This window comes from Salvia splendens, chromosome 7 (genome assembly GCF_004379255.2).
Source record: "Salvia splendens isolate huo1 chromosome 7, SspV2, whole genome shotgun sequence".
Lineage (NCBI taxonomy): Eukaryota > Viridiplantae > Streptophyta > Magnoliopsida > Lamiales > Lamiaceae > Salvia > Salvia splendens.
This window is the reverse complement of record NC_056038.1, coordinates 10,670,997-10,693,696: the sequence shown is the minus strand read 5'-3', so window position 1 is coordinate 10,693,696 and position 22,700 is coordinate 10,670,997. Positions and strand designations below refer to the sequence as shown.

The 22,700-nt window shown below is 38.8% G+C and overlaps 2 protein-coding genes across 2 annotated transcripts; both read left to right on the top strand.

Annotated features, from left to right (window-relative positions):
• The first annotated feature begins 4,605 nt into the window (after positions 1–4,605).
• On the top strand, positions 4,606–8,470 carry LOC121811074 (UMP-CMP kinase-like). Its single transcript, XM_042211850.1, has 9 exons — positions 4,606–4,743; positions 4,833–4,892; positions 5,567–5,621; positions 6,231–6,348; positions 6,445–6,601; positions 6,783–6,863; positions 6,930–7,037; positions 7,301–7,365; positions 8,259–8,470. The coding sequence occupies exons 1-9, from the start codon at positions 4,678–4,680 to the stop codon at positions 8,260–8,262; spliced, it is 714 nt and encodes a 237-aa protein (XP_042067784.1). The 5' UTR covers positions 4,606–4,677; the 3' UTR covers positions 8,263–8,470.
• A 10,885-nt stretch (positions 8,471–19,355) lies between these two features.
• Positions 19,356–20,185, top strand: LOC121810283 (21 kDa protein-like). The gene has a single exon (XM_042211069.1). The coding sequence runs from the start codon at positions 19,409–19,411 to the stop codon at positions 19,988–19,990; it is 582 nt and encodes a 193-aa protein (XP_042067003.1). The 5' UTR covers positions 19,356–19,408; the 3' UTR covers positions 19,991–20,185.
• Positions 20,186–22,700: the final 2,515 nt, after the last annotated feature.

Below are 22,700 nucleotides of genomic sequence, written 5' to 3'. Positions count from 1 at the left end.
GGTCGTCTTCAAGTCGATTTCATTGAAGAAATTTGGATACATACCAAAAGATACCACAATGGAAGTAATCTTTAAATTTTAAATTTCACAACTTGTAAATTTTATGATTTTTAATGAATAATTTATGTATGTATGTGTTGTTTAATTTTTGTAAAATGAATGATTAAAAAAATGTGGTAATAAAATTTAATACTCCCTCTGTCCCGGGCTACTCGCTCATTTCCTTTTCGGCTCGGAGATTAAGGAATGAGTGTATAGGAAAGTCAAAAATGATGGCTGTAGGTGAAATTTTTTACTAAAAATGGAAAGAGTGCAAGTAACTTGGGACGCCCAAAAAGGAAATAAGTGCGAGTAGTGCGGGACGGATGGAGTATGTTAGAGTGGAGCTGTAGAGGTACAAGGATATGTATGTAATTGTAAGAGTTGTGATATGATACAAAACTTGAGGGAAACGGAGTACATATGATAGCAGATATATGAGTTGAGGTATAAAAAGCATCTTCAACCATTTATACTAAATTTAAACTCATACTAAATTTAAACTCATTGTAAATATCACGTCAAATAATAATTTAATTCAACAATTTACACTAAACTCAAATTTAAATGAATATTATCTATGATTTTGATTTGTTTTAATGTAAACTCAAATATATGTACATTTTGCTCAAAAACTAAAAATGAGAAAACTAAAAATAAGATTGATTTTAGAGTACTATAAGAGCTAATTGTCTACTCTCTTCTTTTTTTAAATATAGCAATTATTTACTTTTTGGGTCATTCCTTAAAAATAGAACTTTAGAATATTTATATTTTAGGACATGGAGTCCACAATCCACTAAATCTATTTTTACTACTTTTTATCTTCCCCTCTCTTACTTTACTCATTTTTCTTTTCCTCTCTCTTACTTTATCAATTCTTTTAACTTATTTTACTAATTTTACATTAAAACTCGTACTATTTCAAATGTTTTTATTTTTTTAATGCGGAGGGAATACTATTTTAGGTTTTAGAATATTATTGAAGATGGTCTAAGGAAAAGTATGGATTGTACTGTAGATGACTTAATTGCATAATCCTTTTTGTTTCGGAGTACTTTTCATACTTAGTGATGCACAAGATTTCAGTAAATAATACTCCCCCGTCCCATTTTAAGAGTTCCATTTGAGTTCGAGACGAGTTTTAAGAAATGTAAAGAAAGTGGGTGAAAAGATATAGTGAAATGTGTGTCCTATTTTTTCACATTATTTTTATAATAAAATGTGATTGGAAAAAGGTTAGTGGAATGTGGAGCCTATTACCATTTATAGAATATTTTAATCAGGACTCCTAAAATGAGACACCTAAAAGTTGTCAACCGGAACTTATAAAGTGGGACGGAAGAAGTAGTAATTTAGGGTATTATTCTAGTACTCCTCCGTCCATGAAATATTGTCTATGTTTGACTCGACACGTGTTTTAATTTCTGTGAAGAAAAATGAGTTGAAAAAGTTAGCGGAATAGGAGTCCCACATTTATATATTAGTTTTATAATAGAATGTGAGTGCATAGAGTTGGTGAAAAGTAGGATCCATTTACCAAAAATAGAAAAAAAAAATACAGTGGACAACTTTTTACGGATGAATTAAAAATGGCAAAACTGGACAATATTTTACGAATGAATGGAGTACGAAAAAAAAAGGATGACTGATTGCCGTTTATATTTTCAATAAATAAAATGATCCATTTTGTTATTGACAAATAAAAATAAGAAACGGAAGGAATAGTTATCTAATCGACCTTTCCATTGACATAGAGAGGTATGGTAGGGACAGTATACACTACACATGCCCCACGATCTGTTTAGCAAATGTTTCTCCTCTAAGAGCATCCATAATGGCGCTCGTCCCGGCGGACTTCAGGCCAGCGTGCCGGAGTTTCGTGCGGGACGTCCGCCATTGCCCAACTGTGACGCGGATACGGACGTCCGTTGCGGACACCGGAGTTCCGCGGCGTTCTCGGAACATCCGTCGCGACGTCCTTGCGGACGTCCGCCATTGCGTTGACCCCACGGACGTCCCGATTATTTTAAATTTTTTTTTGAAAATTCTATAAATACGATTCGTTGAACTTCATTTCATTCGCACCACTTGTATTATTGTATTAACGGGTATCTCTCTCTCTACGTTTCTTTTGTATATCCAGAATGGCTGGTAGTGGTTGTGGTAGTGGCTTAGGTGCAGGCGGTAGCGGTGCGGGTGGTAGTGGTGGGGGTATGATGACATAATGAGGCGAATTCATGCAATGTGCGGGAGGCAGCGGAGAGTGAGATACAGGCGCCATTGGCGCCGGCGGTACCTCTACCCATCCATAGTCGATCTATAGTACCCTGGGACCACCTCGCTGCACACCGTTGGTTGTACGAGGATTACTTCGCTCCGGAGCCACGATTTAGGGAGAACATGTTCCGGCGACGTTTTAGGATGCATCGTCCGCTCTTTCTGCGAATCGTGGGCGCTTTAGAGCGTCGATACGGGTATTTCAGGGTGCGGGAGGATACGACTGGTAAACCGGCCACACTCCGATTCAGAAGTGCACTGCCGCAATCAGGCATCTGGCATACGGAGGCGCGGCTGACATGTTCGATGAGTACCTCCACATCGGCGAGACGACTGCCCGCGATTGCCTAAAGTATTTTTGTCAGGGCGTTAGGGAGATATTCGGAGATAGGTATCTTTAGAAGCCTACCCCCAAAGATTGTCAGGCTCTGCTGGATATGCACGGGACTCAACACGGGTTTCCGGGGATGCTAGGCAGCATAGATTGTATGCATTGAGAGTGGAAGAACTGCCCCGCTGCCTGGAAAAGGGTGTACACTACGGGTTTCAAGGGCAAGAATCCCACGATGATCCTTGAAGCGGTAGCTGACTACCGGCTGTGGATTTGGCATGCCTATTTTGGAGTAGCCGGGTCGAACAACGACATCAACGTCCTCCGGTCGTCGCCCCTTTTCAACGACCAGTGCATGGGCATCGGTCCGGCCGTCAATTTCGTCGCCAACGGCAACCAGCACAACATGGACTATTATTTGGCTAATGGGATATATCCTATGTTGCCCGTCTTTGTGAAGACGGTCAGATGCCCAACAGAAGAAAAGAAGGTATATTTTGCGGGTCGTCAGGAGGCAGCGCTTAAGGATGTAGAGCGAGAATTTGATGTGCTCCAGGCTCGATGGGCGGCAGTGAAGGGTCCATCACGGCTGTGGTATGCTGACAGCATCGCCGATATGATGTATGCATGTATTATCATGCATAACATGATTGTCGAAGATGAAGGTCCAGCACTGACGGATTGGGCCAATGATGATGCTGATGCTGCGGGTCCAAGCCATGGCGTGGCCACCGGCAATGTACGTATGGGGATACCCCTGACGAGGTCGAGCGAGTTCGTGCATTGCCGACATGCGCCAAAAATAAGCCCATATTCGACTCCAGAACGATATAATTGAAGAAGTATGGCAGCGGAGGAGTCGTCGTTGATGGAATTTGTATTTATTGAAGTGTACCTTTTTTAGTTTTTTTTGTTGAAATGTACCTTTCTTTTTTTTATTTAATGAAATTTTTATTCCGTAATCGTAGCGAAATTTTAATTTCGTAAATTGTTTAATTCTGTAAATTGTTTAATTTGGTGAATTTGTGAATTTTTATTATTGTGAGAAGTCCGTCAGGATGTCCTTGGGGATGTCCACCACTGTGCAGTGGGAAGTCCTTATGACGTGGCAGTGCAGTGGGAAGTCCTTATGACATGGCAGTGTCGTGGGAAGTCCTTAGAGCATCCTCAGTGGTGCGGATGTCCCGACGGACATCCCCGAAAACACCTCCTGCCACGTCATAAGGACTTCCCACTGCACTGCCACGTCATAAGGACATCCCACTGCACAGTGGCAGACATCCCCAAGGACTTCCTGACGGACTTCTCACAATAATAAAAATTCACAAATTCACCAAATTAAACAATTTACGGAATTAAAATTTCGACACAAATACGGAGAAATTGCAACCACTTTATTTTTTAAAAAAATACATAGTACAAAAAAAAAACATACATAATTATTAAAAAAAATTACATAGTTACACAAAAAAAACCGCCGTATCACTCCTCGGATTCCCTGCCGCCAGTACCCTTGTCGTCCCCGCCGGTAGTCCTCTCGTCGCCACTCTCCGCCATGTCTCCCAACCCCAAATCGCGCCGCATACTGTTGATGATATCCTTCAGCGACGACCTGTAATGGCGATCGGTCGATGTCTGTCATTCAACCATTACACGTAACATGGTTTCATGTTGCGCGAATGAAATGAAATTCAACTAGCCGTATTTATAGAATTTTTGAAAAAAATAATAAAATAATCAGGACTTCCGCGGAACTCCGGTGTCCGCAGCGGACGTCCGTATCCGCGTCACCTTTGCACAATGACGGACGTCCCGCGCGGATGTCCGGTACGTCGGTAGGACGTCCGCCGGGACGGGCGCCATTGCGAATGCTCTTATGACGTGGCATGAGGCGTTTTTGGGATATAGGCGGGGATGTCTGCACCCCGTGGATGCTCACCACCTCTTTTAAAACTGCCACTCGCTCGCATCTCCCTCTCTCACACTCTCTCTCTCTGCGTCGTCGTGGTCTTCGCAAACAATCAGTAATGTGGAGGCGCGGTGTTTCTCTGTCGTCGATGCTTTCTTCGTCTAAATCGCGCCTCCTAAATCAGGTATTTCAACATTCGCCTTTTTCTACTACTTCGATTGTTGTTGTTCTAAGAAATTTAAGCGCGATTGAGTAACGCTCTTCTCTCCTCAGATGCAGGTGGCCTGTGGATTCAATGCTTGCCAAGTTTTCTCTACTCACGTTCTGAATCCGGTACCGTGTTGTTTTACCTCTTCATTTTCTTCCATATTATCGAGTTTTTGGAAAAATTAATCATGATTTTTGAGCTCTCTTTTCTCTCATTCCTATTCTTACTGCGAATACTTCGATAAACAATGTCGCCATTCAACTAGGATTGTAAGTCTGGGGATTCATGTTCCCTTTCTACGTTAATTTCTCGAACATTTAGATAGGCGAGGAGCTTAATTCATGAACACGTTTAGTTTCTCCGTAAATTATTTTCTTAGGTTAGGTCTGATTTTGGTCCGTCCTTAAGTTATAAGGTTATTAGCTTGAAATTCTGAGAGTTATGCGTAATTAATTATCGGCAGGTATTTCATTATGTTTCTATTCTACATGCTCTTTATTTAGGGTGCCTGAGCTATAAGTCTACTTTCTTTCACCTTTTTTACCTGTTTATATTGTTTACTGTAGCAGAAGAGTTGCAGCTCGATGGTCCTTTATCTAGGCTTGGTGTTTGAATTTTTCTTGATCTTACAAGCTAATGATGTTTTTTAACCCAGATTGTTGTGAGTTGCAACTGTTTATTTTATGTTCTCACATGGAAGGCTGTTTAGTAATTCAAGAGTCCTATATTCTTACTATTAAATATTAATAAATTATATTTTGATGATTTAATTGTTGAGCCTTTTCTTTAATTGACACAGGCAGAAGATGGAGTCTCTGGTGCAAGAAGGAAACCATTTGTGACTTTCGTCTTGGGTAGTAAAGAATATATTAGCTGCTTATGTGTATAATCATTACTGATCTTCTGTTTGACAATCCAAATTGATGGTCTTGTTGTACGTGCCAGTATTAATTAACTGTAGCACATGACCTCGTTTGTTCGTAGATAATGTCAAGTTGGTGCTTTTATTTAGCCTTGTTATGCTTATGCAATCGAAGGTTTTACTGGATAAGATTGTATTCAGTCTATAAAGTAATGTTTGGTTGTCTCCCTGAGACAGACTTGGTTTCCAATTTCTTTTACTAAAATGCAGTCAAACACGTGTATATTTTCATTGTGCATTTTATTATTTATACACCACACTGTCTAATGCAGTTATCATAAGAAACTTCCAAGAAAATCTGCATGCACCAAGCATTCCCTAATTGCTGTACTGATCATGGATCATGGTTGTTTCTGGTTTTCTTAATGCTTTAATTTAGAAAAATCAGCCACTTGAACGTGGATAAGAAAATCTCCCTTTTTCTTCTCATTTATTGAAATTTAGTTGGCAAATTTATATAACAAGACTTCGTTACATAGAAATATCATGATACACATCAACATCCAGAGGGGTGTTTCTGATATTATAATTGTATTTACAGGTGGTCCAGGGAGTGGAAAAGGTACTCAGTGTACAAGGATTGTTAATACCTTTGGGTTTACCCACTTGAGTGTTGGGGATCTGTTGAGGAAAGAAATCTATTCTGATAGTGAAAATGGGTAAGAACTAAAACTATAGTACATATTTTATAACGTGGATATCTTAGTTGATGCAACTTTATGTTATAATGTATGTCATGTCCTATCCTGTTGCAGTTCCATGATTCTTGATACAATCAAGGAAGGGAAAATTGTTCCCTCAGAAGTTACTGTTAAACTGATAAAAAAAGCCATTGAAGCCAGTGAAAACAATAGAATTCTTGTTGATGGCTTTCCAAGAAGTGAAGAGAACCGTATAGCATATGAGCGAGTTGTAAGTAGTCAGTTTTGAGTCTCTTTATTCTTTTCAATTTCTGTTAGCATTTATACTCATCTCCTTTCACACTATCTGCGCCCATATGATTGCTATGTGGCATGTTACAAGGGCATCTGGCTGCACACAATGCCTGCTATCACTGTGCCATAATGAGTTGAATTGTGAATTATATTTGTAGGGTGGGGTTGAACCAGACATTGTGCTATTCTTTGATTGTCCTAAAGAAGAAATGGTGAAACGAGTGCTAAACCGTAATCAGGTGCTTTCCACATATGTATATTTTCTCCTGTCATTTACTTATTAACAAAGAATGTTTAATGCGCAGGGGCGAATTGACGATAATATAGATACAGTCAAGGAAAGGTTGAGCGTATTTGAAGAACTCAACCTTCCTGTGATCAAGTATTACTCCGAGAAAGGAATACTTCACAAGGTATCAACTTGGTTTATTGGTGACAGCTAAATTACTGTAGTTTCACTGTATTTGTTACTTTTTCTGCTGCGGACACCCGACACCAGCTAATTAGCTGCAGGTGCTGTTTATCCTGAGATGGAAGGAAGATGAAATACACACTGTCACACTCACATAAAAAACAATCTGCTTATGTACCTTATTTTATCTGTGGTTGGAAAATTTGTTCCATTCAAGAGCCCTCTAGTAGATATTCAGTTTTAACAAATTTTAAGCACTTGCAGATCGATGGTACTGGAACAGAAGATGAAATATATGAAAGGGTTCTCCCAATATTTGCTGCATTGAGGTATCCAGTTTTCTGTAGTTTTTGCTATATATCATCTTTAATTAAAAACTTCTAATTAGCTGCTCTAGGACCAGTTGTTCTATATCTAATGAGATTAGCTCCAGCCTATGATTACCTTGTTTCCCTGATAAATCATACTAACTCATCTGAAAAACTATAATTGTAAAATTGAACATGTGTGGTAATGTCAAAGTTGAATGGATGTAGGGGAGCGTAAAGCTTTTCTTGAGCTTACTATTAGTTACTAGTACTTCCGTTTTATCTTGGTGCCAAAATCAATGCATATTTCACCTCTGGAACACAAGATAATGACATAATTTTTTAACCTTTTCCAGTTATGTCCTGCTTTTCAATTTTTGTCTAATTGGTTCACAAAGTTTCACCATATTCTTCAACAATGTCACAAGGCCAATTTCCAACATCAAAATTTATGTATCGTCGTCTGAAAGTGACGTTAGGTCACATCCTCATGTAAATATGTTGTTTTTCATAAAGCATGTGTGGGTGCATGTGTCCTTATTGTTTAACAAAAATGCTGAAAATGTACCAATGAAGAAAACTAAAAGGCATGAGACATTGATGAAAAAAAATGTTTAAACATTTTTCTGGTATTTTCCCTTTACAATACATTTTTTCTTGATGCACCTTTTTTTTGTATTAGTTGGTCAGTTGGTGCACTAAGATGTCTAATCATATAAGTAGTATCTATTTGTCCAATATGCAAGTAAATCTCTTCGTACAACAGAAATTAATTGGATGTATTATCAGTGTTCATTTCTTGTTAAATCATAATGTTCTGTCTCACTTTGGTTATTCATAATACACATGCCTTTACATTTATTTGTTTTGTATTTGTTGAACTTGTTAACTTATAATATGCACTTAAATTCCAGGTGATCCCATGATTTCTGAAACCACAAAAACACAGAGAAGATGACAACTCTTATTGATCTATTAAACACAATAATTTGTTTTACCAGAAATCTGGTGGCAGAGTAAACTTTACAAGTCTAGAGGGATGCTTCAGCTTTGTTTTTCCTGTTTACTAGATATACTACATGTAATATACTACTTGTACATATAATAATAGTATGATGTTTGATCAGCTGCTTCTGCATTCAAATTGTCACACAAGCTTTTCTCATGCCAGGTGTATTCTAATTTGGGCCGGCCAGATTCTAAATATTTAATACTCCCTCCGCCCCCCATTAATTTACATCGGTTAACTTGACACGAGTTTTAAGAAATATAGTGGAAAGTGGGTGTAAAAAGTTATTGGAATGTGAGTCCTATTTTTGTATGTTAATTTTATAATAAAATGTGAGTAGAATGATTTAGAGCATCTCCAGTAAACCTGGACTTCACATAGCCCTCACATAGCCTTCACACTGTCATATCATCAGCACTACAATTCTCCTGCCACATCAGCTTGCCACATCAACTGAACATCAAATAGTCCTCACATAGCCTTCACACTACATATCCACATCACTAATAACAATTATATAATTTAATTTACAATCGTATCAACATACGGAATTTAATTTACGAGACAAATACATTTAAATTGAATAATACTATTAAAATTTCAAAAAGTACAATAATTTAAAAAAAATACATTTAAAAAAATTACATAAATTTACATAAAAACTAACGCCTTGCAATCCTCCGCGCCCACAACTCTTCAACTAAATCCTTTTGGAGTCGAATATGACGCATCCTTTAGGTCGTTGTTCGAACCGGCTATCCCAAAATACGCATGCCAAATCCACAACCGGTAATCAGCTACGGCCTCGAGGATCATCGTAGGATTTTTTCCCTTGTAGCCGGTCGTGTAAAACCCCTTCCAGGCAGCGGGACAGTTCTTCCACTCCCAATGCATACAATCTATGCTGCCTAACATTCCCGGGAACCCATGCTGATCCCCGTGCATCCGCAGCAGATTCCGGCAATCTTCGGGGGTAGGCTTTCGGAGATACTGATCACCGAATACTTCGATCACGCCCTGACAGAAATACTTCATACATTCGATGGCAGTCGTCTCACCGATGTGGAGGTATTCGTCCCACATGTCTGCCGCGGTGCGTAGGCCAACTGCCTGATTGCCGCAGTGCACTTTTGAATAGGGGTGTGGCCGGGTCTGCCAGCCGCATCGTGCCTGAAGCGGAAATACAGATATCGCTGCTCCAAAGCGTTAACAATACGCATAAACAAGTCCCGCCTCATCCTAAAACGACGCCTGAAATGGTTGGCGTTAAAACGCGGCTCCTCTGCGAAGTAATCTGTGAACATGCGCTGATGTGCAGCTTCATGATCACGATCAACCACTTGTCGACGGTGGACAACTGGTCGTGGGCGAGGTGCCGCCGACTGCATATAACTCTGCATCCATCGATCAACCTCACGGCTCGTATAGGCATCTAGCTCTTCGTTCAGCATACGCTCGTACTCATCCGCATCCCCACCACTACCACCGGCATTACTCATTTCTTAAATTGATCTTGTACAAAAAGTAAGGTAGAGAGAGAGTACTCGTTAAAACAAGTGGTGCGAATGAAAATGACGTTCAAAGCGCGTATATATAGTGTTTTCAAAAGAAAAAAAAATAAAAAATAAAATCTGACGCCGGTTTGACGCCGATCCGGGACCCACAATGGCGCCGTGAGGATCGGCGTCGGAACCGGCGTCATTGCGCGAATCGGCATGGCCACGCCGATTTTGACGCCGATTTCGCCGACGCCGGTTCCAATGGTTCGGCGTCAGAACCGGCGTCAGCGAAAAATCGGCGTCGCGATTTTGACGCCGGCATTGGAGATGCTCTTAGTGAAAAGTTGGATCCATTACCAAAAGTACTGCTCTCTCATCTCAACTAAATTGAGTCGTATTCTTAGTTGAGTCGTATTTTTTTTGGGATGTCCTAACTAAGTTGAGTCATTTCATTTTTTAACAAAAAACAAAACATTCAATCACGCTTACTTTATTCCACCATCACTTTATTCTCTCTTTATCTTTCCTACTTTATTCATCTCTCCTACTTTTCAATACAATTTCTTAATCTCCGTGCCTAAAAGTACTCAACTTAGTTGGGCGGAGGGAGTAGTAAATGTAAGGGTGTCATTTAATGAGGGACGAATGGAAAAGGAAATTGATGTCAATTAATGGGGGTGGAGGGAGAACTAGTTTTCAGTGTTTTTAACCAAGAAAATAAATTGAGTTAAAAATAATATTTAGATATTGCATGTAGAGATGCCCACGGTTCGAAAACCGGCGGTTCCGGTTCGGAACCGCCGGTTCCGGTTTTGGCGGAAGCGGAACCGGAACCGGACCGTGAGGCTATTTCACGGTTCCGGTTCCGGTTCGAAAACCGGGCGGTTCCGGTTCCGGTTCGGAACCGCCGGTTTTCCGGCGGTTTTGGCGGTTCCGGTTTTTGAACCGGCGGTTTCGCCGGTTCAATTATTTTTTTTTTTTTTTTTAAATTTGAAATTTGGCTTTATACAACAAATCGGAACAAGACAATGCATAATTCAAGCACAAATAAGACGAATAAGGAGAAAATGAAATAAATTTTATTGATTTTGAGTTGTAACGGACAACGATACATTACAATTTACAATACATAAGTATACAATACAACAACATACAACAATGTAATATAATTTACAAGTGTCGTCGGGCGTCGGCTCGTCGCCTCGTCGGACTCGGAAGGTAAATTTAAAAAAAAATGAAATGGGGGGGATAAAGGAAAAATTGAAAAGGGCTTGAGATCAACTTAAACTTTCAAAGTTAAACTTTTCAAATTTAAGTTGAGTTGCCTACGTATCCACAATTTTATTGAGGAATCAAAGCCCACGTAGTTCTCTTACCTTGGGATCAACCCTTTTTTCTTGCAAAATGTTGCCCATTTTCTAAGCAAACACATATCAACACGCTATATACACATTGCTACATTTCTAATAGGGGCAATTTGATCTTCCAAAGCAATCAATGCATCTCGAACACACATAGTCAGAATATTATTCAAGCATCTAGCATGGAAAAAATTAGTACTAATAGATAGTTTGTTCTGATTTTTTCCATGCTAGATGCTTGAATAATGTTCTGACTATGTGTGTTCGAGATGCATTGATTGCTTTGGAAGATCAAATTGCCCCTATTAGAAATGCAGCAATGTGTATATAGCGTGCTGATATGTGTTTGCTTAGAAAATGGGCAACATTTTGCAAGAAAAAAAGGTTGATTCCAAGGTAAGATTTCATAGATCATTCAGGATGCGGCTAAGTTGTACTTGAAGATCATTAAAATATATTCCGCATTTGATATTTATCAAATGGGGAATATATTTTAATGATCTTCAAGTACAACATAGCCGCATCCTGAATGATCTATGAAATAGGGGGGAAAAAAAAAATTGAAAAGGGCTTGAGCTCAACTTAAACTTTCGAAGTTAAACTTTTCAAATTTAAGTTGAGGTGCCTACGTATCCACAATTTTATTGAGGAATCAAAGCCCACGTAGTTCTCTTACCTTGCTTACCTTTTTGGTCGGCAGTGCTCGCCGTTCACCGCCCCCGTCGACTCATTGCTAATGTTGAGTGCTATCGCTTCTGACCTCGTCATCGCCATCGGAAGAAAATTCTTCACCATCACTCTCTACACGGAAGTCGAAATCCGGCTCTTGTGCTCTCATGTCCGCCTTTGCCCAATCGTCAAGTAACATAGTGGCTTCCATGTTCTTGGCGGAGAGATTGCTCCTTTTGTCGTCTAGGACACAACCGCCGACACTAAAAGCTTGTTCAACGGCGACGGTGGAAGCGGGAACGGCGAATATCTCCTTAGCCATGATGGAGAGTATCGGAAACTCTTTGTCATGTGTTCCCCACCAATTAAGGACGTCAATTTGTTGAGTAGGAGGACCTGCATCTTGAAAAATAGAGCGCGATTCCAAATATATATCTAATTCACTAGTCGCTCTAGTCCTATTGGTTGTAGTACCGTATAGATCTTGCAATTGTGATACTACGTCGGGATCGATCATGACATTGGAAAAATCCCCTCCACCAAAATCAAATGTAGAAGGACTAGGAGGAGCACGTACCTGGTGAGCGGTGTTATACCGCATTTCATATTCCGCGTAGAGAGAACGAAGTGCACTATCTAACCTATGTTTGATTTCATCAACATCCGGAATACTTAGTTCGAAGCATTCTCCTCTTGTCAAGCCCATTTCGCGGAGTTGAGAAAAATCCAAAGCGTGCAAACAACCATAGTACATGTCTAAAATTTTATAAACACCATGCAACTTCCACTTTGGATCCAAGCATTTTGCAATCAAAAACACATTTGGAATACGTGAAAAATATTTTAACCATTTTTCAACCATGTAAAACAAAATAGCCTTCAACTCAACGAATTGAGTATTTTTCACACAAGTTTTAAAACCAATTGCCACATACATGCAATGCTCCAAAACGCGCACAGAAGTAGGATAATAAACACCGGATAACTCAACAGTGGCATTTTTGAAAGCGCGGAATAATCGAAATAAATCCATGCTGTGGTCCCAACAAGCGGGTATCAAAATCAAATCAGAAGGAACATGAGGACAACTTCTAAAAAAATCACATAAATACTCAATGTGGTTCAAAGTCGACTCCAACATATCATATGTCGAGTTCCACCGAGTTGAAACATCCAAACGAAAGTTGGTGTACCTGCATTGCTTACCATGACAATATCTCTTCCAAGCTCTACCAATAGGAGCTTTGTTATGAATCAACTTCACAGCAGTTCTAATAGGATCAACATACTTTTGCCACAAATCGATGGCATCTTGAACACACAAATTCAAAATATGGGCAATACATCGCACATGGAAATATTTACCATCAATAACAGGAGAACATGCACTGATTAAATCATCTATGCTAGCAGTGTTAGCGCTAGCATTGTCAAAACCAATAGAAAAAATTTTATTGATCAATTGAAATTCATTCAAAACTTGAATGATCAATTGAGCAATTGCTTGTGCAGTGTGTGGTGCGGGAAATTCCCGAAATGCAATCAAACGTTTGTTTAAAGTCCAACTGTGATCAACGAAATGCACCGTGATGCCCATATACGAATTTTTACAAAAACAATCAGTCCACACATCAGAACAAATAGAAACTTTATGCCCTAAGTTAATAATAAACGTACCTAATTGCGCCTTCTTTTCCATGCATTGTCGAACAACGGCTCGCGTCATTGAAGTTCGACTTAATTTTCTTGCAGCGGCATTATATACTTGCCGCATACTCGACTCAAAAGCATCGTTATCAAAAGCATTGAATGGAAAATGTTTCATAACGGCAAATCTAGACATCACATTAAGAGCATTTTTGTGATCATATTTCAAAAGAGTATTGCTACACATACCTGATGTTTGGGATGAACCCGTCGTCCCACTTCTGACTCCATGTTGAAAGTTGAGTTGAGTTTGGGTTGGAGCGATACCAAACTCGACCGGATGCGCTTTCTCCAGGTGACGGGTAAATGTACCGTACCCTCCACCCTTTCGGAATGTGTATACGTTTTCGCAATAGTTGCAATACACATTATAAGTGTTTGGATCGTTACTATCTTGTACCCTCTTGAAATGTTTCACGAAGATGTTTGAGGTTAAAGACCTTTCAGCTGGTCTAGGAGGTTGAGGAGGTTGTCCACGTCCACGACCACGACCACGCCGACTCCTTGGTGGTGGTGGGGGTGGCATTTCTTGAACCTCTTCTACCTCCTCCCCCTCCTCCTCGTCGTCATCATCATCATCATCATCGTCTTCATCAACATTCACGGGGGTTGGACTTTGTTGGGAATAGGCACCGCGACCGGGAGCACCACTACCGGTACCAACATAAGCATCGCCTTGGTATTGAGAGCGAGAGAGAGCAATAGCATGTGCCACATCTTGCTCTTCTCGAGCCTACAAAATAATATTTGTATTGTAAATACAAAATAAAATTATGAACAATAATGAAATGTAATTCAAAATTAATGAAATTAGTAGATAATAAATATTAACCTGCCACTCATCCATGTTCATTTGAGAAATTTCATCAATAACGGATCTCCGAGATGGCCTCTTGGCCTTTCCCTTTCCCTTATCAACACGACCTTCTCGGGATGAAGACATATTGGAATGGTATGTAGAAATGTAGAAATATGGAATAATATATTTTTTTTTGTTTTAGTAATTGAGAAAGAAAGACAACTTATAGAACTACGGGAACAAGTATAACTGTATAAGTGTATAACAATGCGTAATAAGAGTAGCAATTGCGTAATTAAATGGAAGCACAATAGCACAAATGAGAAATTGGAGACAAAGAGAGAGAATTGAGAGATTGAAGAGAGAAACTCTTATTAACACAAGAGTGGGGTGAATGTAAATGAGGATAGAGGGGGGTATTTATAGAAAAAAATGAGGGGGAAAATGGAAGAATTCGAATTTGAAATTTAAAAAAAAAAAAAAAATTTGAATTTTCACAAAACCGGCGGTTTTGGCGGAAAACCGCCGGAACCGCCGGTTTCCGGGCCAAAACCGCCGGTTTCCGAAATAAAACCGCCGGTTCGGTCAACGAACCGTCTGCAAAAGCTGCTCCATTGTCGCCTCGTGCTCCGCGCCGCCTCGAAAGTCACTAAACCGGCGGTTAACCGCCGGTTTTTCCGGTTAACCGCCGGTTAACCGCCGAAAAACCGGCGGTTTCGACCGTTTTTGAAGATCACCACCGGCCCCCAGGCCCCATCCCCCTGCCTCGATTTAAGCGCCGGAACCGGCGGTTCCACGGTTAACCGCCGGTTCCGAACCGTCCCGAACCGCCGGTTCGGTGACGGTTCCGGTTCGAAATATCTTGAACCTGAACCGGACCGCGAACCGAATTGCGCCGGTTCCGGTTCGGGAATATTGCGCCGGTTCCGGTTCCGGTTCCGGTTCCGGAACAGCCGGTTCCGGTTCGGCGGTTAACCGCCGGAACCGGAACCGGTGGGCATGTCTAATTGCATGTGTACTTATAGGTAATTAACCTTTATTCTTTCGGTCAAAATTCTTCTTACGAATTGCGGACGAATATGGGTCTCAGTAATGCTATTTCTACAACGATTGATGGACTTTTTAGGTCTTGAATACTATGCTTAATTAAACCAATTGTAGTTTATGTTTTGAATATATACAGTCAAAAGCGTAGAACGTACATGTATGTGTAGGGGAGTGTTTTTTGTTATGGACAACACCGGAAGCTATATCAACATATCAATTGGATTGCACGCTTACTTTATTCCACCATCACTTTATTCTTTCTTTATCTTTCCTACTTTATTCATCTCTCCTACTTTTCAATACAATTTCTTAATCTCCGTGCCTAAAAGTACTCAACTTAGTTGGGCGGAGGGAGTAGTAAATGTAAGGGTGTCATTTAATGAGGGACGAATGGAAAAGGAAATTGATGTCAATTAATGGGGGTGGAGGGAGAACTAGTTTTCAGTGTTTTTAACCAAGAAAATAAATTGAGTTAAAAATAATATTTAGATATTGCATGTGTACTTATAGGTAATTAACCTTTATTCTTTCGGTCAAAATTCTTCTTACGAATTGCGGACGAATATGGGTCTCAGTAATGCTATTTCTACAACGATTGATGGACTTTTTAGGTCTTGAATACTATGCTTAATTAAACCAATTGTAGTTTATGTTTTGAATATATACAGTCAAAAGCGTAGAACGTACATGTATGTGTAGGGGAGCGTTTTTTGTTATGGACAACACCGGAAGCTATATCAACATATCAATTGGATTGCACGCTTACTTTATTCCACCATCACTTTATTCTCTCTTTATCTTTCCTACTTTATTCATCTCTCCTACTTTTCAATACAATTTCTTAATCTCCGTGCCTAAAAGTACTCAACTTAGTTGGGCGGAGGGAGTAGTAAATGTAAGGGTGTCATTTAATGAGGGACGAATGGAAAAGGAAATTGATGTCAATTAATGGGGGTGGAGGGAGAACTAGTTTTCAGTGTTTTTAACCAAGAAAATAAATTGAGTTAAAAATAATATTTAGATATTGCATGTGTACTTATAGGTAATTAACCTTTATTCTTTCGGTCAAAATTCTTCTTACGAATTGCGGACGAATATGGGTCTCAGTAATGCTATTTCTACAACGATTGATGGACTTTTTAGGTCTTGAATACTATGCTTAATTAAACCAATTGTAGTTTATGTTTTGAATATATACAGTCAAAAGCGTAGAACGTACATGTATGTGTAGGGGAGTGTTTTTTGTTATGGACAACACCGGAAGCTATATCAACATATCAATTGGATTGCACGCTTACTTTATTCCACCATCACTTTATTCTCTCTTTATCTTTCCTACTTTATTCATCTCTCCTACTTTTCAATACAATTTCTTAATCTCCGTGCCTAAAAGTACTCAACTTAGTTGGGCGGAGGGAGTAGTAAATGTAAGGGTGTCATTTAATGAGGGACGAATGGAAAAGGAAATTGATGTCAATTAATGGGGGTGGAGGGAGAACTAGTTTTCAGTGTTTTTAACCAAGAAAATAAATTGAGTTAAAAATAATATTTAGATATTGCATGTGTACTTATAGGTAATTAACCTTTATTCTTTCGGTCAAAATTCTTCTTACGAATTGCGGACGAATATGGGTCTCAGTAATGCTATTTCTACAACGATTGATGGACTTTTTAGGTCTTGAATACTATGCTTAATTAAACCAATTGTAGTTTATGTTTTGAATATATACAGTCAAAAGCGTAGAACGTACATGTATGTGTAGGGGAGTGTTTTTTGTTATGGACAACACCGGAAGCTATATCAACATATCAATTGGATTGCACGCTTACTTTATTCCACCATCACTTTATTCTCTCTTTATCTTTCCTACTTTATTCATCTCTCCTACTTTTCAATACAATTTCTTAATCTCCGTGCCTAAAAGTACTCAACTTAGTTGGGCGGAGGGAGTAGTAAATGTAAGGGTGTCATTTAATGAGGGACGAATGGAAAAGGAAATTGATGTCAATTAATGGGGGTGGAGGGAGAACTAGTTTTCAGTGTTTTTAACCAAGAAAATAAATTGAGTTAAAAATAATATTTAGATATTGCATGTGTACTTATAGGTAATTAACCTTTATTCTTTCGGTCAAAATTCTTCTTACGAATTGCGGACGAATATGGGTCTCAGTAATGCTATTTCTACAACGATTGATGGACTTTTTAGGTCTTGAATACTATGCTTAATTAAACCAATTGTAGTTTATGTTTTGAATATATACAGTCAAAAGCGTAGAACGTACATGTATGTGTAGGGGAGTGTTTTTTGTTATGGACAACACCGGAAGCTATATCAACATATCAATTGGATTGCACACTGATGATTAATTTGGTGAAACAACACTTAGCTATAGCTGATTTTATGCGTAGTCAGACATAAAGCATTCAGTAGGAAATGTAGTCAAGATTGCCTTCGAGACAATATTATGAAGTGAATATCTGTGCTGAATGGTGACAATATGTAATCTATAATGGAGTATTGAAGTATAGAACACAAATTATTTTACGTGGTTTGACAAGTATTGCTAGGGATGAGTCGGTATGATATACACTACCAAAACTGTCATAGTATTATATACCACACCAAAAATTCTATAAACAAAAATCATGTACACCATTTACCTTACCAAAATTTTCAATGATACTTTTAAGCCTGGATTTCGTTATACTTTTAACCCCCTCAAATTATTTTCATGCATTTTGCCTTCTTGTCAAATGACTCAAATATAAGCGGCCAAGGGGGCCCACATTTGGTCCAAGATCAATGTCATCCGATTGCGAAATTAGAGGCCTACTTGTTTGATTAATGTCACGAATAACTAAATAATTGGGTTCATTTCCGACGGCTAACAAGATTATCAATATGTAGTCTCTTTAAACGTGTACTATTACATTTTTTGTATGAGAGATTGTATATAATGGGGCACCCTTCACGTCATCCTTAGTAGTTTCAATAAGCAACAATAAATTTTCCATGTTCTATAGGCCCAGCCCGGTCTTCAAAATCATACATACTATCATAGACCCACTTGCTTCAATGCAGGTATTTTAATTTTACTATATTTATTTTTCATAAAAATATCTGGTAATTTTATTTATCAGTTGACGAAAATGCTCGTGAAATTGGCTTGCCTTAGTTCTAGCAATTGAAACAGTGACTTGGAAGTTGGTGGAATGGAATTAGAGCTCGATTTGAAATTCCGGACAGGGTTGCGATAAATTTAACAAAAATGAGGACAAATCAAGATAATGAGTTACCAAATCCCTAATTAAATTTGAGATGTGAACTTATATTGAATCGAATTTACTATAGCTAGTTCTAAAAGTTGAGTACGATTTACAACAAGGTCCAAATGATTGTAAATAAAATTAACCTCCTTTTACTACTACTATTATTATTATATGAAAAAAACAAGCATATTAAATGTGTATGTATGGTATGGCATAATGGCAATAGTCCTGTCAATAGAGGAATGCAATGCAAATGGTAACTTTCCACATTACGTGGGTTGCATTGATATCTATATTTATTAATGAGATCACTATAGTTTGTATTTCTAATTTTTTTTGTTTTCTTAAAAATATCAGTTATATGTTCATTTTGTAAAACTCGTCAGCTTAAAATAACTCATGGCCTGGAAATTTTAGTATCCACGATAGAATGATGAACCACTTTATAGAACGCCCACATGAACTTTGGTTTTTCATTTTTTGAAAAATGTCAATCAACTCACTTTTATAATTTAAAAATCTAAAACCTTTATACAATTTGGCCCGTGATCGAGAGTCCCACCTCGTCACATTATTGCTCAAATTAGTAGTTTTTATTTAGTTTAAATTAATAGACATTGTTCCTAATTAACTAATGAGATTTCAAAGTGTCTCTATATATAGACTCTTCCTCTACCAATATTCCACGCATTAATCCGAAAAATGAAGAGGTGGAGAGCCATATCAACCGTTGTAATAGTAGCGGTGGCAGTCATGGTTTCCGGCTGCGAAAGCAGAGGCGTGGGCGGGTCGAAGAGGAGCACCGAATTCATCCGTACATCCTGCTCCGCCACCGCCTACCCCACGCTCTGCTACTCCTCCCTTTCCACCCACGCCGCCGCCATCCAGCAAAACCCCAAGCTCCTCGCCACCGCCGCCCTCTCCGTCAGCCTCGCCACCGCCGTCTCCACCTCCGCCGACATGGTCAGGCTCTCCCGCGCCGCCGGCATGACGCCCCGCGAGGTCGGCGCCATGCAGGACTGCGTGGAGGAGCTGGCCGACTCGGTCGAGCTCATCAGAAAATCATTGGCGGAGATGAAGCAGATCGAGGCCGTGACCGGCGATGCTCAGACATGGCTCAGTGCCGCCTTGACGGATGAGGAGACCTGCATGGACGGCTTCGCCGGGAAGATTATGGCGGGCGGTGTGAAGACGGCGGTGAGAGGGAAGATTGTGAATGTGGCGCATATGACTAGCAACGCCTTGTGTCTCGTCAATTCCTATGCTACTACTCTTCATGATTGATCCACATGCTTTTTAGATTTTACCATTCATAAATATGGCTAGATATTGAGTTTAATTTGTTGTCTATGCATGTGCCTCTTTTAGTATAGTACAATTGCAAGTGTATAAGTTGGTCATGTATGTACGATTTGAATGCTTAGTTAGTGGATTCTATGGCATCAATGAAATTTAAAGTTGAGAGTTTGGTAGTATTAATTGGAATGTTTATACTATTGATGCACATGCGATATATAGAAGTGTCACTACTTGACCGACATGACATGAGCAAGTGTTGGGGATAAGAGATGGACCCGTGATCGGTGGAGTATTATGTATAAAGGAGATGGTTACCACTGATGTTTTATTTTAGGGCAAATTATGAATTTAGTAAAATTTTAGTCTATTTTGCAATTTAAACAATAGTCAATTATACTACTATAATTTAAATATTTTGTACCATAGCAAAAATATTACTATCATTTTCTAAATTTGTCAACGTAATTTACTAAGGCCCCGTTTGGTAGCTATGTTACGATTAGATAAGAGGATTAATCCGGGTTTATTTGTGCATTTGGTAGCTATGTTAATAAACTTAATAGCCCGTGTTCTGTATCCGGCCCGCACAAAGCCCATTAAAAAATCTATGTTTCATTCACATATGTAACCACACATTTTGGCATGTTACATATCAAGGATGCCTAGTTAATTTTGCAAAATACATTTTTACCCATGATTTAAAATTTTCTAGCTTCTTCCTCACTTCACAAAAAATACGGCTCACTTCATAAAAATTGCAACAAGAAGTTCTTCCACAATTCTCTCATTCTGCCTCCCTCCCTCCATTCTTTCTGGCGACTCAAACATCCGGCGACTGTGGCTGTTATTAGGGCAACATAACCCATACTTACAGAAATTATTAGGGCAACATAACTCATACTCAAACATCCGTACCTCATCTTCCCGGAGTTCAAAACCCCGCCCTTCCTTATAAACCAGATCGAACCGCTCCAGACCGAAATCGGTGCATTTCTTCCCCTACCGCGCCACCGCCGCAGTGGCGTGATCCAAATCCTTGAGGCGCTTCGCGCTGGCTAAGCTTAGGAGGAACTTCTCATCGCCAGAGTTCAGAAACGCGACTCCCTTAGATCGGATCACGTCGTTTCTCAGGCGCGAGATCTCTTCGTCGGATACGGATTTGTAGAGAGAGATCAATCTCGACATCGTTTTTGCCGTCTCGAATGCGAGAATTCCGAGATTCTTCCCCTCTTTCTTCGGCTCCGGCAGCCACCCCATGCCCTTGAAGCCTACCATCACCTGTTTTCAAGTGTTATCCATCTAATTGTGTTATTGTAGAAAAACAATAACCAAAGCGTTTTAGAAAATTGGAATTAACAGATGTTGAGGTATTTATTTATATGAGTAGCTAAAGGAATTTTGATGGAGGGAATTGAAAACGCGTTGGCAAATAAGTTTGGAGGTGGTAGTGAGAAATGAGTTAGATTCTTACAAATGGAGCATGGAGGGAATTGACAGAGTGGTTTCGAGCTGTAGAGGAGATCTACATAAGGATAATTTAGTAATTAAATAAAATTAATGAGGATAATTTTGACAATTACAATTTTAATCCTTATTTGTGACTTGTTGAACCAAACACTTAAATAAGATAACTCACAATTATCTTAATCTACCAAACACCCAATATATATTTCTTAACTAATTGAAACTATGATAAGTATCATGAATTGTATCATGCCTAGTCGAAACATGACATAGCTACCAAACGAGCCCTAAGTATATTAAATGGCTTCCTTTAGTTAGCCGAATATTTTGTTTCGCGTGATATTTTTTTGTTGTCAAATCATACATAATTTCCCCAAATCTTAGACTACGGAACAATTGAGAAAAATGTTATAGTTATGATACTATTGGTGATTTTCTAAAGTTGCGAGATAGACCGAAATTTTACCAAACTTCATGAGTTTTTTTTGGCAATTTACCCTTTATTTTATGTTTCTCGAAATAAAAACTGTATCGTTCAACTATACGAAACTTGGTGTGAAAGTTGAGAAAATGATACTTATTGAATTAAATAGAGAGATGATAAATTAGATGAGATAATAATATAGAGAAATGAAAAATGAATAAAGTAGGAAAGATAAACATGTTTTTTTTTTGTTAAAAATAAAAATTGATCACTTATATAATAAAAAAATATCAATAATTTATACTCCCTCCGTCCCAGATAATTTGTCCCATCTTTCTATTTCGGTTCGTCCCACATAATTTGTCTCATTTCACTTTTTACCATTTTTTGTAGTGGACCTCATATTCCACTAACTCATTCCTACTCACATTTTATTATAAAACTAATATATAAAAGTAGGATCCACATTCCACTAACTTTTTCAATTCACTTTTCATTACATTTCTTAAAACCCGTGTCCGGTCAAAGTGAGACGAATTATCTGGGACGGAGGGAGTAATAGAATAAGGGAGTACAAAACAAAAACTGGCTAACTCTATAAAAAAAATATCATATCACTTATAAGGGGACGAGGGAGTACAAAACTAAAAGTGGCTAACAATTCAAATCAATTTATGCTTATGCACTTATCCATGAATTAAAAATGGTTGACTGCCAAATCCTTCTAAAATCTGAATGATGGATTTATACTACTACTCGTATATTGCTGGTTGATTGTAAATATATGATTTGTAATGAAACGTATAT